At 29.2% G+C, this 14,693-nt stretch overlaps 1 protein-coding gene and 1 non-coding gene across 2 annotated transcripts; both read left to right on the top strand.

Moving 5' to 3' along the window:
- The first annotated feature begins 3,698 nt into the window (after positions 1–3,698).
- LOC130820183 (la-related protein 6C) lies at positions 3,699–8,995 on the top strand. Its single transcript, XM_057685480.1, has 11 exons — positions 3,699–3,756; positions 3,829–4,247; positions 4,888–4,969; positions 5,090–5,184; positions 6,058–6,129; positions 6,209–6,288; positions 6,843–6,921; positions 7,157–7,204; positions 7,295–7,363; positions 7,983–8,114; positions 8,738–8,995. Exons 1-11 carry the CDS (start codon positions 3,699–3,701, stop codon positions 8,993–8,995), a joined length of 1,392 nt encoding a protein of 463 aa, XP_057541463.1.
- A 3,872-nt stretch (positions 8,996–12,867) lies between these two features.
- TRNAI-AAU (transfer RNA isoleucine (anticodon AAU)) lies at positions 12,868–12,941 on the top strand. The gene has a single exon. It is a non-coding gene; the product is annotated as a tRNA-Ile (tRNA).
- Positions 12,942–14,693: the final 1,752 nt, after the last annotated feature.

Genomic DNA, 14,693 nt, shown 5'->3' with positions numbered 1-14,693 from the left:
AATGAATATATGAAATGAATGTATGAATTGAATATATACTCCATATTTTTTTGTTAAGCATGTATATATTAATAATTTTCTATTAACTAGTAATATTGCATTGTTCAAAATTTATGTCTTTGTCGTGATCAAGAAGAGGTATATAAAGAATGAAAAATCATTGATGAGTAAAGAAAAGAAATACTAATAAAGAGATGGGATTAATCATTAATTATACACTGTTCAAACCTACTTTTCTTTTTTCTTATGAATTAAAGTTGTTATTACTTACCCCTTATATATAGAAACTAGTAATTCCATTTCATTTTTATTTGCGTAGGAAATATTTTAATAATTAATGTCTCCAAATATTCTTGATTAAAAATTATAAAAAGTTGATAAAACTAATTACTTTGATACGAATCAAATAAGACCCTACACGATTATGTTTTAATTTATAGATTATAATTAAGAATAAAATACCAATTAAGAGTGATAAGTAAATAGTGATAAAAATAAATAAAACTACTAGTTTGAATGGAAGGGAGTATTATTTTATGTCCCTTAAAATTTAAACTTTTTTTTAAATTTTATTTTAGTCTATTTCGCCAAATTTACATGATTTTGATTTTTGATAATGATCTACTTTTTTTAAAATTGTCTTATTTTTTTCTTAATTTTTCAACCAAATACCTATAAAACAAATTTAATGGCACAAATAGAGTATATGTTTTTTGTATTCGTAAAATATTTCCTTTATTATTGCAATAATAAGTTAATAGTGATAATAATAATAATAATAATTTTGTAGAATGCATTAAAGATGACAAAGAGGTCACCCTCAGAAAGCTTAATGATGGATTTTATGAGATTGGAGAATCTTTGAGAGAAGATGACAAAGAGGCCAAAATAAGATAAGGGCCCATACATATAATAAATACATACAGTGTGACGACTTAACTACTGAAACATGTGACTGAAATGATAGAGCTATCTACAATCCACAATTTACAATTTGCCAGCTTTGATTTGTTACACCTCCCTTTGGATAATTGAAAAACTGAAATTTTTTAAAAAATAAGCTTTGAAAAATTTAATTCTTAAAATAAATGTTTTTGTGTTCGAACTTAAGATCAAAATTTGTTCGTTGTTGTTAACATGAAACAATAAAAAAAAGACTTACCACAACTTTGTTTGATGTTAGTAAGGCTGTTAGCCTCTTACTAACATCAAACAAATAATTAAGATAAAGTCATAATTTAGGAAAACAAAAATAAATGATGTGTTTAGCTCCTAAATCTTTACTACCTATGTTCATGTGAATTACCCAAATTAAAAATCTTTTGTAAATGATAGGAAGTGTAGAAAAAATGGTTAAAAGGGAGTATATATTTATGAAAAAGTTTCAGATATGTATGGATGAAATGAAAATAAAAGTTAAATGTATGAATGAAAAAAAAAAAAAGTTTTGATCATTGTTAAAAATAGAAATGAAGTAAAAATTATCAAACAGATTAAAAAGAAAAATATTACAAGTCATGTAATATAGTAATATACTAATGAAAAAGTTTTAAATGAACTTGTTCACACTGTGTTAATGAAAGAGGGAGGAATTGATGGATTAATGATAAGAACAAAACAAAAGGGGAAAAGTTTGAAACAAATAAGTATTGTCAACAAAAGAAATTAAAAAAATGAGCTTCGAGTAAATTTAATTTCAAAAATAAGCGTCTTCATATCCAATTCTAAGGTCAAGTATGTTTGTAGTTACAAACAGCGAACAACCAATTTTGACTTTTTTTGACCAAGAAGCTGTTAGTAACTGCGAACATATTTGACCTTAGACTTGGACATGAAGACGTTTAATTTTAAAATTAAGTTTACCCGAAGCTTTTTTTTTTTTTGTTAAAATAACTTATTTGTTTCAAATTTTCACGAAAGGGGGGGCAATATTTGGTTTTGGGGAAGTAACATATAGAAAGGAGTGGTCCAATTTAGTAGGCTTTATTTGCCGAAAATTTGAAATAAATAAGCAAAAAAAATATAAAAAATTCACATAATAGTCAAAGTTTCAAACTATTTTCCAAGATAAGCAGTTTTTTCCCAAAGCAGAGGTTCGGCTTGTTCGCTGTTACTAACAGCGAACAGAGAAGCTTGGTCAAAAAAAGTCAAGGTCTTTGTTCGCTGTTACTAACATCGAACAAAGATTTTGACCCTTTTTACCTTGCAGAATAGGAAGAGAAAACTCTTAAAACGCAGCAGTTTTAAATTTTATCCGGCAGTTGTTCGCTGTTACTAATAGCGAACAAAAACTGGAGGTCAAAATTGGTCAAAATCTTTGTTCGTTGTTATTAACAGCGAACAAAGACTTTGACTAATTTTGACCTTCAACCTTTGTTCGTTGTTACTTACAGCGAACAACAGCGAACAACTCCAAACCACAAATTTGAGAAAAAACTACTTATTTTAGGAGTTTAAAACTTTGACTATTATGTGAATTTTTTATATTTTTTTGTTATTCATTTCAAATTTTCTTATTTGCCCGACAAGGTCTATGCCAAATATTTGGGCTGGACATATAATAAGGTAGCCTTTAGCATAGATTTTTTCTGAAATAGATAGTAAATATATATTGACAAGAAATAGTGTATCAGATCTTGTTTAAGTAAATACTGTTTTTTAGACAAGATTCTGGGTAAAATTCTAACCTAACCTCTCTCTTCCCTCAATCAACTATCTAATAAAAAAAGTTACTCTCCATTTTTTTTTGAGAGAAATTTGAATTTAATTTTTAAAGTATATATTCAAGATAAAATATATTCATGTTGGATCTTGTTAGATTCGTCTTGAATTTGATACATACAATTTTAAAATATAATTTTTACAATTTTTTATTATGCGCAGTATGAGACATCGAGGCTTAATTTGGGTTGAAATACGTAAAAAACTAAAGTGGACAAATAAATAGGAACTGAGGAAGTATCGACCAAAAATTATTTTAAACATAGTTATTGACAAAATTTATTAAAAGATAATTTTTATTTTTTTATTCTTTTGCTTTTTGTGTATATTGAGAATTCTTACAAGTAAAGAGAGATAAAATTAATTTTTTCTATATATATAGTGAGAATCAAACCTTAACTTTGAGGTTAGGAGGGAAAGCACTCATAATTTAGTATTAAGATAATAATTATTGACAAAAAATTATTTAAAAAATAGTTATTAACAAAAAAAATATGTAAAAGATAGCACTTATTGACAATTTCAATTTATAAAAGGTATATTTCATTATTTTGACAAAAATTCATAGCAGTAGTTTGTTTTGTATATAAACAAAACAACATTGCTTTACCATAAAACATTTTAAATATGATTGATATACCAAAATAATAAGAAAAAAAAAATTAACAATAAATTTTCCATCAATAGAAAAAGTGTAAATAAATAGCAAAGAAAATAGTGTGGAAGAAGCGGTGAAAACTCAAAAGCACAAGTTATGGGGGTGTAAGTACGTGTATGAAATTTCGAATTTATAGTTACTAATCTTGAAATATCAAAAAGTGGATCATCAACCATCAAATCATAATAACAATTATAAATAAAACAAAACTAAAACCCAATAAAAAATTTTGATCATAATTTTTCTTTCTATTTTAAAATATATTATATTACATTTACGTATATAATAATTTGTTCATTACAATAAAACAGGTATCAAAATGGCTGAAGAAATGAAAAAGAACCCAGAAAAAGAAATAAAAAGTGTAGAAGAGAGCAGTAATATGAATAATAATAATAATAATAATAATAATAATAATAATAATAATAATAATAATAACGATGGTGGAGAAAAAAGGTTTAAATTTAATGCAGAAGCGCCAGAATTTATACCTAGATCATATAGTCTTAATAGTAGTTTTAATTATAATAATAATAATAATAATAATAATAATAATAATAATCAAATGGGTTTATCAACGGGTTATTTTTACCCTTGTGTGCAATTTTTACAAGATGGAGGAGATCCTCTTCTTAGAACTAAGTCCGCAGATTGGTTTTATGTTGATCAATCTCTCTCTTCTTCGTCTTTTAGTAGTAGTACTACTAGTAATAATATAGTGACAACGAATAATAATCATAATCATAATCATAATCATCGTCATCGTCGTAATGGTAATAATAATAGTAATAATAATAATAAGGATGTTAATGCAGTTCATCCACGAAACTCGTTCGCTGATGATCTCAAACAAAATATCATCAAACAGGTAAATATTTATCTTTGATTTTTGTTAATTATATATATATATATATTCAATTGGTATTGATTAAGTTTTTTTTTTTTTTTTTTTGTTTTTTTTATACTGATTGATTGTGTGATTTATTGTTATTGTTAGAGACTATATTGGTAAATGTATATGTATTGGAATAGTTTTCATCTAAACAAGATTTGGATTGTTTGGTGCGTAATTTTCCTAATATCATATGGTTTTGAGAAAGAATGAACCTCAGTAAGTATGTACGCAAATCAATGTTCATTACCTTAGAATTTTAGATCCGAGCTTATGGTCATCCTGTGGGCATCAAAAACTTGTGACATTGTTAAAATAATAATAGATTGTGGATTTATGATTGGATTGGATTATCTTAATCAATAATTACCTATCAGGGATGGTTCTAGACACGTAAAAACTAAAAAATGTGTCCAATTGTACATGACATCTATGATCACTTACAAGGAGTTGTTCTAAACATGTGCGAAGTTGCCTTTGATATTAGAGTTTGAAATTAGGTCTATTTTTACCGTGCCCCTGTTATTCGATACATATAGAACTTAGAAGTATATAAAGAGATCTAAAGTAAGCTAGATGGATTAAGTGCTGTGTAGTCTAATAATTAATGTGACAGGTAGAATACCTATTCAGTGACTTGAGTTTGATGGCAAATGATACAATGGCCAAAAATGTCAGTAAAGATCCTGAAGGTTATGGTAAGAATCACTTAATAGGAGTACTTGGTATCCTTAAAACAAGATTAGCCCTGTTCTGCCTCCTAATAGAAGGCTAATTATTAATCCCATTGTCTAAAATTCATTAATTTTACTTGATAGTTCCTATTGCTGTCATTGCATCTATGAAGAAGATTAAAGCTTTGATTACTGATCACCATTTGCTCGTCCAAGCACTTCGCTCTTCTTCGAAACTTGTGAGTAGAATTGATAATTATGATTTACACCTGAAGCTCTCGTTTGATACTGGGTTTATTAATGATGGTAATGAAAATGCGTTTTAGTATTAATTTTTATGAAATGCATTGATCATTTTTAAGGTAATAAAAATCTCATTTTCGATGTGTTAGATTATATAGCATGTTCTAGGGCCTCATATACGGTATTATATATTCCACGTTAAATTATGAGAAGTGGAAGAGATTCGAACTTGTGTTCTCTTATTATGTTGGCTCTGATATCATGTCAGTGAATCAACTCAACTAATAAAACTTAAGCTGATAGTTAAAGCCCCATGATATATTATATACTCTAACACAATCATATGTAGTTCTTTGTAATATTACTACCTCATCATCGTTATTCTACCCAGTATATCCCGCTCTTAGAAAAAACTAAGACCAGAGTCTGGGGAGGAAAAGACGGCGGCAACCCATACCCATAAAGGAGAGCGCGGCCAAAGGAATCCCTTGGCTCAAGGAAGATAAAGAAACGTGAAAATACACTTTTTAGAGTGGTAAAATATGAGATTAGATTTTATGAACAAAAAGATTAAGTTAGGATAAACATTAAATTTCAATTTTCAATCTACGATTAAAGCCGTCAAAATGGTCGGTTTGTTGATTTCGAATTGTATCATTTTCGGTCGCAATCAAAAAGGGCAAAAGTGTTTAGTTTTGTTGCTGTTGTTTTTTTAGGTTGATACTGACGGCAACCTCCTTAAGTCTTTTGATAAGGGTATGGTCTGTTAGAGCCTGCATCCAACTCTCGCTAGTTTTTACGAGCAAGATACACCGAGTATGATGATGATGCTTTTTGGTTTGGTTGATATAGTGTAATGTTTTTTTAAGGTTGTCAATAAGGATAATAAGAAGGTCAAAAGAAAGAGCCCTTTTACAGAGAATTACAAAGATGAACTCCAGGTACTAACTGTTGAATTTCTCTTTGTAAATTGTGATTATGAAAAATCTGATACTAATTAATTCAGATAAATTTTGATAGTGTCGTACTGTAATGGTGGAGAATTTGCCTGATGATCATTCTTACCAGAACCTTGAGAAAATCTTTAGTGTAGTTGGCAGGTCAGCTACTTTCTTTTACTTTTGCACTAATTTGTTCATAACTTAAAATCAAGTTTACACAGAACCAAATCTAGAATGCTGATTTACCATAAACTAGCTAGAGAGTCATCTCTACATGAATATAAAACAACTCTGCTGACATTTTTATGTGTTATATGCTACACAATTTAATATTAATGAATTTTTAATTGAGGCAGGCTCCACTATAAATTTAGATAAGATTGTAATGTTTAGAGTTCATAATATTGAGATGTTTACAATAAAAAGTTAAAGTGTAAACTGTAAAGAATGAAAATGATTGTAGGTGATAGAGTATATAACATATTATGGGGCTTTAACCATCAATAAGTTTTTGGTTCATTTCAAGTGGAATACTTAGCACTATATATATAGGAATGTCTGCGTTGCATACAATCTTCTATTTTAAAAGACTTTTGCGTAAAGGGACGTAATAGAGCATATAACATATCTATAACTTCAATCATTAGCTTAATCTTTAGTCTCAACATATGTTATATATCATGTTATCGAAAGGTTTCTGACTTTGTTTAAAGTGTGAAGGCCATTAGGTTATGCCACCCCTCAGAAGCTAATCCTTCTCGTGCCAAAAGTGAATCTGTTACTTCTAATAAGGTAACCTAAATTTCTTTCTAAACCAGCTTTCTTCATGTAATCATGTCATTTCTTATACTCATTTTGCTACTACTCTTTCTGTCTCTTTGAATTTCGCACCATAAGACTAAAAAAAACGCTCACATATTTAAGTTTTATGGTGCAAACTGGAAGCTAAGACACAAAGTATATCAGTAGGTAGTACAATTGATATGAAGGACTGAAAATTTTGCTTCTTTGCATGTTTGTATGACAGCTTCATGCACTTGTGGAGTATGAGAATTCTGAAACTGCTGAGAAAGCGGTATGCTTTCGTAGTGTATTTCTCCGTTTCATTAATCTTACTACAATTTCGCTAAATTTGCAACAATCTTTAAATGTTGTAAACATGCAGGCTGAAAAGTTGAATGATGAGAGGACATGGAGGAAAGGGATGCGAGTTAGGGTCATGCTAAGACGCTCGGTATTACATATAGTTTAAGCTTATGATTGTTCCTTAGTTCAATTCATTACGATTGATAGAGTATACATACTATAACATATAGTTCGGCGTCAATTAAATTAAATTTTAAGGATAGACCTTCTTTCTATTTGGCATTAAATATTCTGCTTGAGATGAAGGGTGAATGAGACTAAAATTCAAGGAATTAACTTAAACAAAAGTTTAAGCTAATGATTGAGACCCATATTATGTTTTATATTTTAACGTGCCCTCTCACACGAGAGTCTTTAAGCTAGAAGTGTAAATGCAGCACATGTCCTCCTCATACACAATGCTAAATATTCCACTTGAAATTGTGAGAGGTGGATGAGATTCGAACACGTGATCTCTTGCTATGTGGGCTCTGATATCATGTCAATGAACCAACTCAACCAAAAGCTTAAATTAATAGTTGCGGCCTAAAAATATGTTTGTACTGTAACTGAACCTATGACGTTTTGTCACATTAAATTTTAATACCATGTTAAGATGCAATAACCAGTAGCTTAAGTTGATGGTCGAAGCTGTAGAATATGTTATATACCCTATTAATATTTTGGTTCATAGAATAACTCATGTCTATTGAAAAATAAAATTGCAGCCAAAGTCTGTTTTAAAGAGCAAGAAATCTGATTTTGATATGTTTACTGATGATGAAGAACCGATATATTATGATTCACCCAAAGAAACATCCCCTCATTCAGATGGTCCAGAAGTAATTGCAGATAACAATGTAAGTGTTATTGTGATCCACAATTACGTCTCATTTATGATTTGGAGTCGATTACATAAATAAATAGACCTTCTACATGATTTCTTCTTTTAAATTTATTTTTATTATTACATTCCATCTCAATCTATAACTCTAAATCTTAGAATTAGATTGTGTTTGGAAACATGAAATTTATTTCAAATTGTAGATTTAAATTATAAGACCATAAAAGAAGAATTGGAGAATAACAAGGTTAGAAAAGTCATTTTTAAATTCTCAACTTACCTACTTTTAATACAATGATGGATGGAGTTGGCTCAAATCCAACATTAAATTTCATTGATTTGTCGAACATTAAATTTTGAATCAATTCTAGATTTTCAAATGAAATCAGCATTCCCAAACATATCATTATATTATTTTTCACTGTTGTCTGTTGCCCTATATTTTATTTTCGCTTAGCCAGTCTGTCTTGCCTTTTTTTAGTCTCTCAAAACTCAACTTTTTATCATGCTTACCCATATATTCATACCCTGTCTTTGCAAAGTAAAAAAAAAAAGGAAAAATAAAAAAAGAAAAAAAAAGAAGAATATGCTTAACAAGATACTACTCTTTGCATTCAATGACCATTAGCATTGTGGCAGGGTGAAGAATCTCCAAGTTCATCAAGAAAAGCATCAGGACGTGGGCGTGTTAAGACCAAAGGACGTGCTCAAAATCACAATGACCATGGCTTACATTCTTCTCCCACACACTCAATAGGTGCCTTGCAGTTTGATACATCACTGACCAAGAACATCATCAATAAGGGGCCTCGAATGCCTGATGGCACTCGAGGCTTCACCATGGGACGCGGAAAACCAATTTCAACTCCATCTACTCCAAGCACACTTACAGGGTGAAACAGTAATCTATATCTATATCCATATCTATTTTTTACGAAGATCATACTAATTGTCGCTTACTTTCTTCTCGTTTGCATACAATAGGTGCCTTACGGTGTGATACGTTGTTGACCAAGCACAATGCACATCATCTATAAGCGGCCTCAAATGCCTGATGGCATTTGAGGCATGGGACGCAGAAAACCAATTTTAAGTCCATCCATGCAAGCTCACCAACAGGGTGAGACAATAATAAAGATTTTGCTTTCGATTTATAAATAATTTTCCCAAGAACTTTATCGATTCTTTCGATTCACGTGTAGATTTTGAGAATAAAGCAAGTGAAAGATGCATTAATGCAATGATTTTGAATGATTTTTGATCGAATAAGTACAAGTGTTATAAGAATTATTGATGGCTTGTTTGAGGTATACTGCGTACATAGATGTAAAAAAGACTCGAAAATTTAAGGCAGATACATTCATCCTAAAAATATTCTCCAATCACATGATTTTGAAATGGTATCTTTTTAACTTATAAAATGTCTATATTATTAATTTTTTCGATTATATGCTGACCTTAAAATACGAGATGGACATAAATAGAAAGTACATTGAAAAATATTTTATTCAATCTATTGGGGAAAAAAGTTGTTCACTTAATTAAACAAACTCTATACAATTAAAAATTTTAAATCACAACTCTTGGTGTGATATGTGAGCGAGTGGGAGCGAGGGCCGAGGGTCATCTCATTGAGCCTTCCAATAAAAAAACGCTCTTTGTGCCTAGAAATGTTCAAAACAAATTTGATGATTCGAAATTTACTCAACTTTATAATCGAATTCGATTTGACCCCGATTTCAAAATTGATTTACAATTATGTGAAAAACAATATGGACACACAACTCGATTTAAAACTATCCCAAAAACACCTAACCTGAAATCAACCCGATAAAACAAATGAAAATTGTGCCTTTATTCCACTGAAATTTTTATACCCAGCGTATTATCCCCGAGGATCCTAACGGTTTAAATTCTCATACTCGTGCTTGTTTATACGGAACATGTTAATGTTTCTAAAACTATTTTTACTCTCCCAATTCTCACCCTTTACCCACCTTATCTCTACCCCATACCATGATACCAACCATTTCCCACATTATATTTGCCCTATGTTCACCCTTTACAAATTTTACGGCACAAATCAATATGCTTAGAAGCTCTTGTAATTTTGAAAATAGATGTACATAGGTCGAGAACCTCACCTTATAGCCGGACCTAGCTTGAGCAACTAAAAGAAAATAGAGCAAATTTATATAAGACAGATTCATATAAAAAGCTTGTTTTTTTTTAAAAAAAAATTAAGTCTTCTAATATCTAAAGTTTATGTCTTAATTGACTTAAATGTACTCTTTAACCTAATTAGAAACTATCTCATAATTAATGAGACTGTCTTTAGAAAATTTGTAAATATGTAACACATGAAAATGATTAGATAAAAGTTTTAAAGTCTCAAGTTAATGGTTAAAACTCAAGAATATGTTTTATAATTTACACAAATTTTTGTGAGAGACAGTCTTTTTGAGAAATCATCTCTAATTAGATCGGCCTATTATATATTTTTTAAAATATTGTAAGTAGGCATTAAGAAGGATGTAAGTAGGCATTAAGAATGATGTAAGTAGACATTTAAGATATTAAATGTAAGCATTAAGAATACAGTAAGTTAGCATTAAGTATAATGTAAACAGACATTAAGAATACGATAAATAGACATTACTCTTTAATGAATTGGGATTAAGATACATCTCTCAAAAGACTAGCTCTATAATTTATCACATCCATTCACACAAGAAGCCTTGTAACTAAAAAAGTGTTAATTCAATATATGCCTTTCTCACGCATAATAATAAATATTTTGACTCTAATATTTTTTAGGGTGACATCTAAAGTTTGTAATCAGCTTTGTGATGATGAAAATTGGATTGTTTGTAGAGCTAGTCTCTTGAGAGACGTATTTTAAGTCCAATCCATTTAAGATTAATGTCTATTTATCGTATTCTTAATGCCTACTTACATTATCTTTAATGCTTACTTATCATATTCTTAATGCCTACTTTCAATATCTTAAATGTCTACTTATATCATTCTTAATGTCTATTTACAATAATTTAAAAAATATATAATGAATCTATCCAATTACATATAGTCTCTCAAAAAGACTGTTGACAAGAATTTGTGTTGTTTGTAATAATAATTAGATAAGTTGGGTGGAATTTGACAATATTTGGGTTAGTTGGGTGGTGAGACAAGTGTGGACGTCGATTTTGTAGCAGCTATTCGATTACAAGTTGACCTATGAGTTTTTTGAGAGTATATAATACATCTTGGGGTTTCAGAAGTCTTTTAGTTGAACTGGTTTTTTGACACGGTATCAAAAGCAATGTGATAAGAGATCACAAGTTCGAATCTCAACCACCGTTCATTTAAAGTGAAATATTCAGCACACGTGCGCATCCACACCTCTAGCCCAATGGGCTCTCCTGTGAAGGAATGTGTTAGAGTACATAACATATTCTAGGGCCTCAACCATTAACATAAGTTTTTAATTGAATTGGTTCCTTGACAGTTTTACTAGTGATGTGTATTCATGTGGTTGTAGTTGCCCTTTTTATTTTTCTTTCAATTTATTTGAATTTCTTTGAATTTGTTCTGAAAATTAAATAGTCTTTCACGAGCCAAAGTTAGATGGATAGTGCATTTAATTAGATATATTTCTCTAACTATTCTAATTAAATGTCCTATTTAATTTAGTATAATTGTTGATGTACTATTTTAATTCTTAATATTTCTAATTTGTTTAGCTAAAAATTATATAAAAAATTAATATTAGCTAAATTTACATTGATACGAATCAAATAAAATCTCATTTGATTATATTTTAATTTATAAATTGATAATAAAATACTCCCTCTATTCACCTTAGGAGTCCCATTTGACTTTTCACGAATTTTAAGGAGAGTCAAAAGTAGGACCCTAAAGGTAGGAAAAAGAGTGGTATTATGGGTTTTTAATGTAAAGGAGGAAAATTAGTATGGGTAATAGAGGGTATAATTGAAAATAGAATAAAGCTACTAAGGGCATAAAAGTCAAAAACCCATACCAAAAATAGAAATGGGACAATTAAGGTAACTTGACTATAAAAGAAAATGGGACACATAAGCTGGATAGGAGGGAGTATAAACTAAGAGTGATAACTTTATTAAATTTGTATGGCATGGTAAATGTACTCTTGTATTTACAATTTATTAAATTTCAATGTGATAACTTTAAACTTAAATGTTATAAAATGAGCGGAACAACGAAATAATACTTTTTTTTTTATCCTTGTATGTGATATGAATTCGAATTATACTACTAATTGGAAGGATTAATTTTCTTTCTTTTTGTCCATAAAGATTCTCTAGTCTACTTTCGAATCAAAAATACCAAATAATGCCTTTGGGATTCAACTTGTGTTATAGTTATTGTTATTCATGAGGATCTTTTGTTTCACTTTTGTAATTAAAATTCGATTCTCATCACATAAAAAAGGTTTAATTTCTCACACTTGTCAATTCTCTCTCCTATACTCAAATTAGAAAAAATTAAGACCCTTAATTATTCTAATGACTGGAGTAACTTAGAGTGCCTATAACTATGTGTTCGAAATCACCTTAGTAAGGAAGCAAATGTATTTATTTAGGTAAAGTCAGATATATATCATCAACATTATTTTAAACGCCTCTAAAAAGACAGATTTGGGTTCGGTTTAATCGACAGATCGAGAAGCACTCACCACTTTTGTAAAATTGGATATGTATAACTAATAAGTGAAGTAAAGATATCAAGGCCCATTAGCTCAGTTGGTTAGAGCGTGGTGCTAATAACGCCAAGGTCGCAGGTTCGAGACCTGCATGGGCCAATTTTTTATATTTATAAAAATGTTTTATGGTTTTATGATTTTTGGTTGTTTGTGTTTTAAACTACAAATAATCCAAAAGTTTCAGATCATCCCAATGTCGACTATAATTGAATAAATTTGAAGAACAACTCCCTTGAATTTAAACATTTTTGTACAAAATTTCTTCAGAGTCGAGATTTGGTTTAAAAACCATGTCAAATGGTCTAAAATATAAGACAATACAAATTCTTTATCAAGACCATCTCATCGTGAGACGGCTTAATATGGGTTAGTTTAAAATTTACTTTGAAAACAACTAGTCTCTTGAGAGACATATCTCAAGCCCAGCCCATTAAGATTAATGTTTACTTATCGTATTCTTAATGTTTATTTACCGTATCCTTAATGTCTTCCTTTCAATATCTTAAATGTCCACGTAGATCATTCGTAATGCCTATTTACAATATTTTTAAAATATATAATGGGGCGACTCAATTAGAGATGGTCTCTCAAAGAGACCGTCTTTTACAAGAATTTGTGGAAAAAGAAATTGCTTTTAACTTACTTAATAAGTTGTTTTTTAAAAAAATAGCATTAATTGGCTGCTTGTATAGGGCCGTCTCACAATGAGACAGTCTCATATAAAACTTGTTGAAAATATAATTATCCAATTCTCATTTTACATTTGCTACTAAAAATCACATTTATTCACGTAACATACGGTTTTAATAGCAAACTTAATATTTATAATATTAAATGAAAACAAATATATCAGGAAAAAATAGAAGTAATGAATATGACATTGCTATAATACACAAATCGATGAGACCTTTTTGGTAGCCCTTATCTCTTTAAATTTGTTAGAAGTATATTATGTCAGTTAAAATGAGAATTTTTTATGTGTAACGTAATTAATTCGTAGAAAGAGACACAATATCAATAGGTAAAATTTTTTTTATGCGTATCACTTATTCTAATTATCTATACAAGAGTGAAATTATATTAATTAAAAATTATTTTTGTCAAATTTAAATATTGGATATTCGATATTTGATTTGAAATTTTCATCTTATCCCACGAGTATCAAATATTAGGTCTATTTGAATATTCGAGATGGATTGAATATCGGATAATGAAAATCACATTTTTCAAATATCAGAGTTTCGGATTGAGTATCCAACTTTATTCATAACAAAGGTAAGGTTCTATACTATAGTGTACTATGTTATACGTCCTCCGTTTCATTATACTTGTTATATTTCACTTTATTACGCATTTTAAAATGTGATTTTGGTCATTTATATATTGAGTTATGCAAAACTAAAATTTATAAAATTTGATATTATGAAAAATACGCGATTAGACGGTTCAAAATCACTTGAGCAATGAGCATTACCAAAAATACTTGTATAGCAAGTAAATCTACACTAAAATTAACAACAAACTACTCTTATTATACTATCTATATTGTATTACTCTTATTATATTACAAAACGGAGGAAATATATCTACACTAAAAAATAAAAATACATATATAGCAAGTATTTCAAAACGAAAAATATATATTTACCCTAATATTAACAATAAACTACTCTTATTAGACGATTTAACACGACAATCATCATTACCTTAGTATTTAAAATGACAGCCATTATAAAATGAAGTTAAAGCAACTAATCACAGTCTAATTCACATTATCGCATACTTCTATAATGTAATTATATAATCCAACTTTAAGGAAACTATTACCAACTTAAAGCATCTTTTTTCCTT

This window comes from Amaranthus tricolor, chromosome 1 (genome assembly GCF_026212465.1).
Source record: "Amaranthus tricolor cultivar Red isolate AtriRed21 chromosome 1, ASM2621246v1, whole genome shotgun sequence".
In the NCBI taxonomy this organism is placed as follows: domain Eukaryota; kingdom Viridiplantae; phylum Streptophyta; class Magnoliopsida; order Caryophyllales; family Amaranthaceae; genus Amaranthus; species Amaranthus tricolor.
This window is presented reverse-complemented; position numbering and strand designations above follow the sequence as displayed.

What these genes read in the sequence shown, in the direction of transcription:
- LOC130820183 (XM_057685480.1), top strand. Translation starts at nt 3,699, where the DNA reads ATGGCTGAAGAAATGAAAAAGAACCCAGAAAAAGAAATAAAAAGTGTA. An exon ending in AACAAAATATCATCAAACAG is followed by an intron (nt 4,248 to 4,887) that starts GTAAATATTTAT and finishes TTAATGTGACAG; the next exon opens with GTAGAATACCTATTCAGTGA. An exon ending in GGGTCATGCTAAGACGCTCG is followed by an intron (nt 7,364 to 7,982) that starts GTATTACATATA and finishes ATAAAATTGCAG; the next exon opens with CCAAAGTCTGTTTTAAAGAG.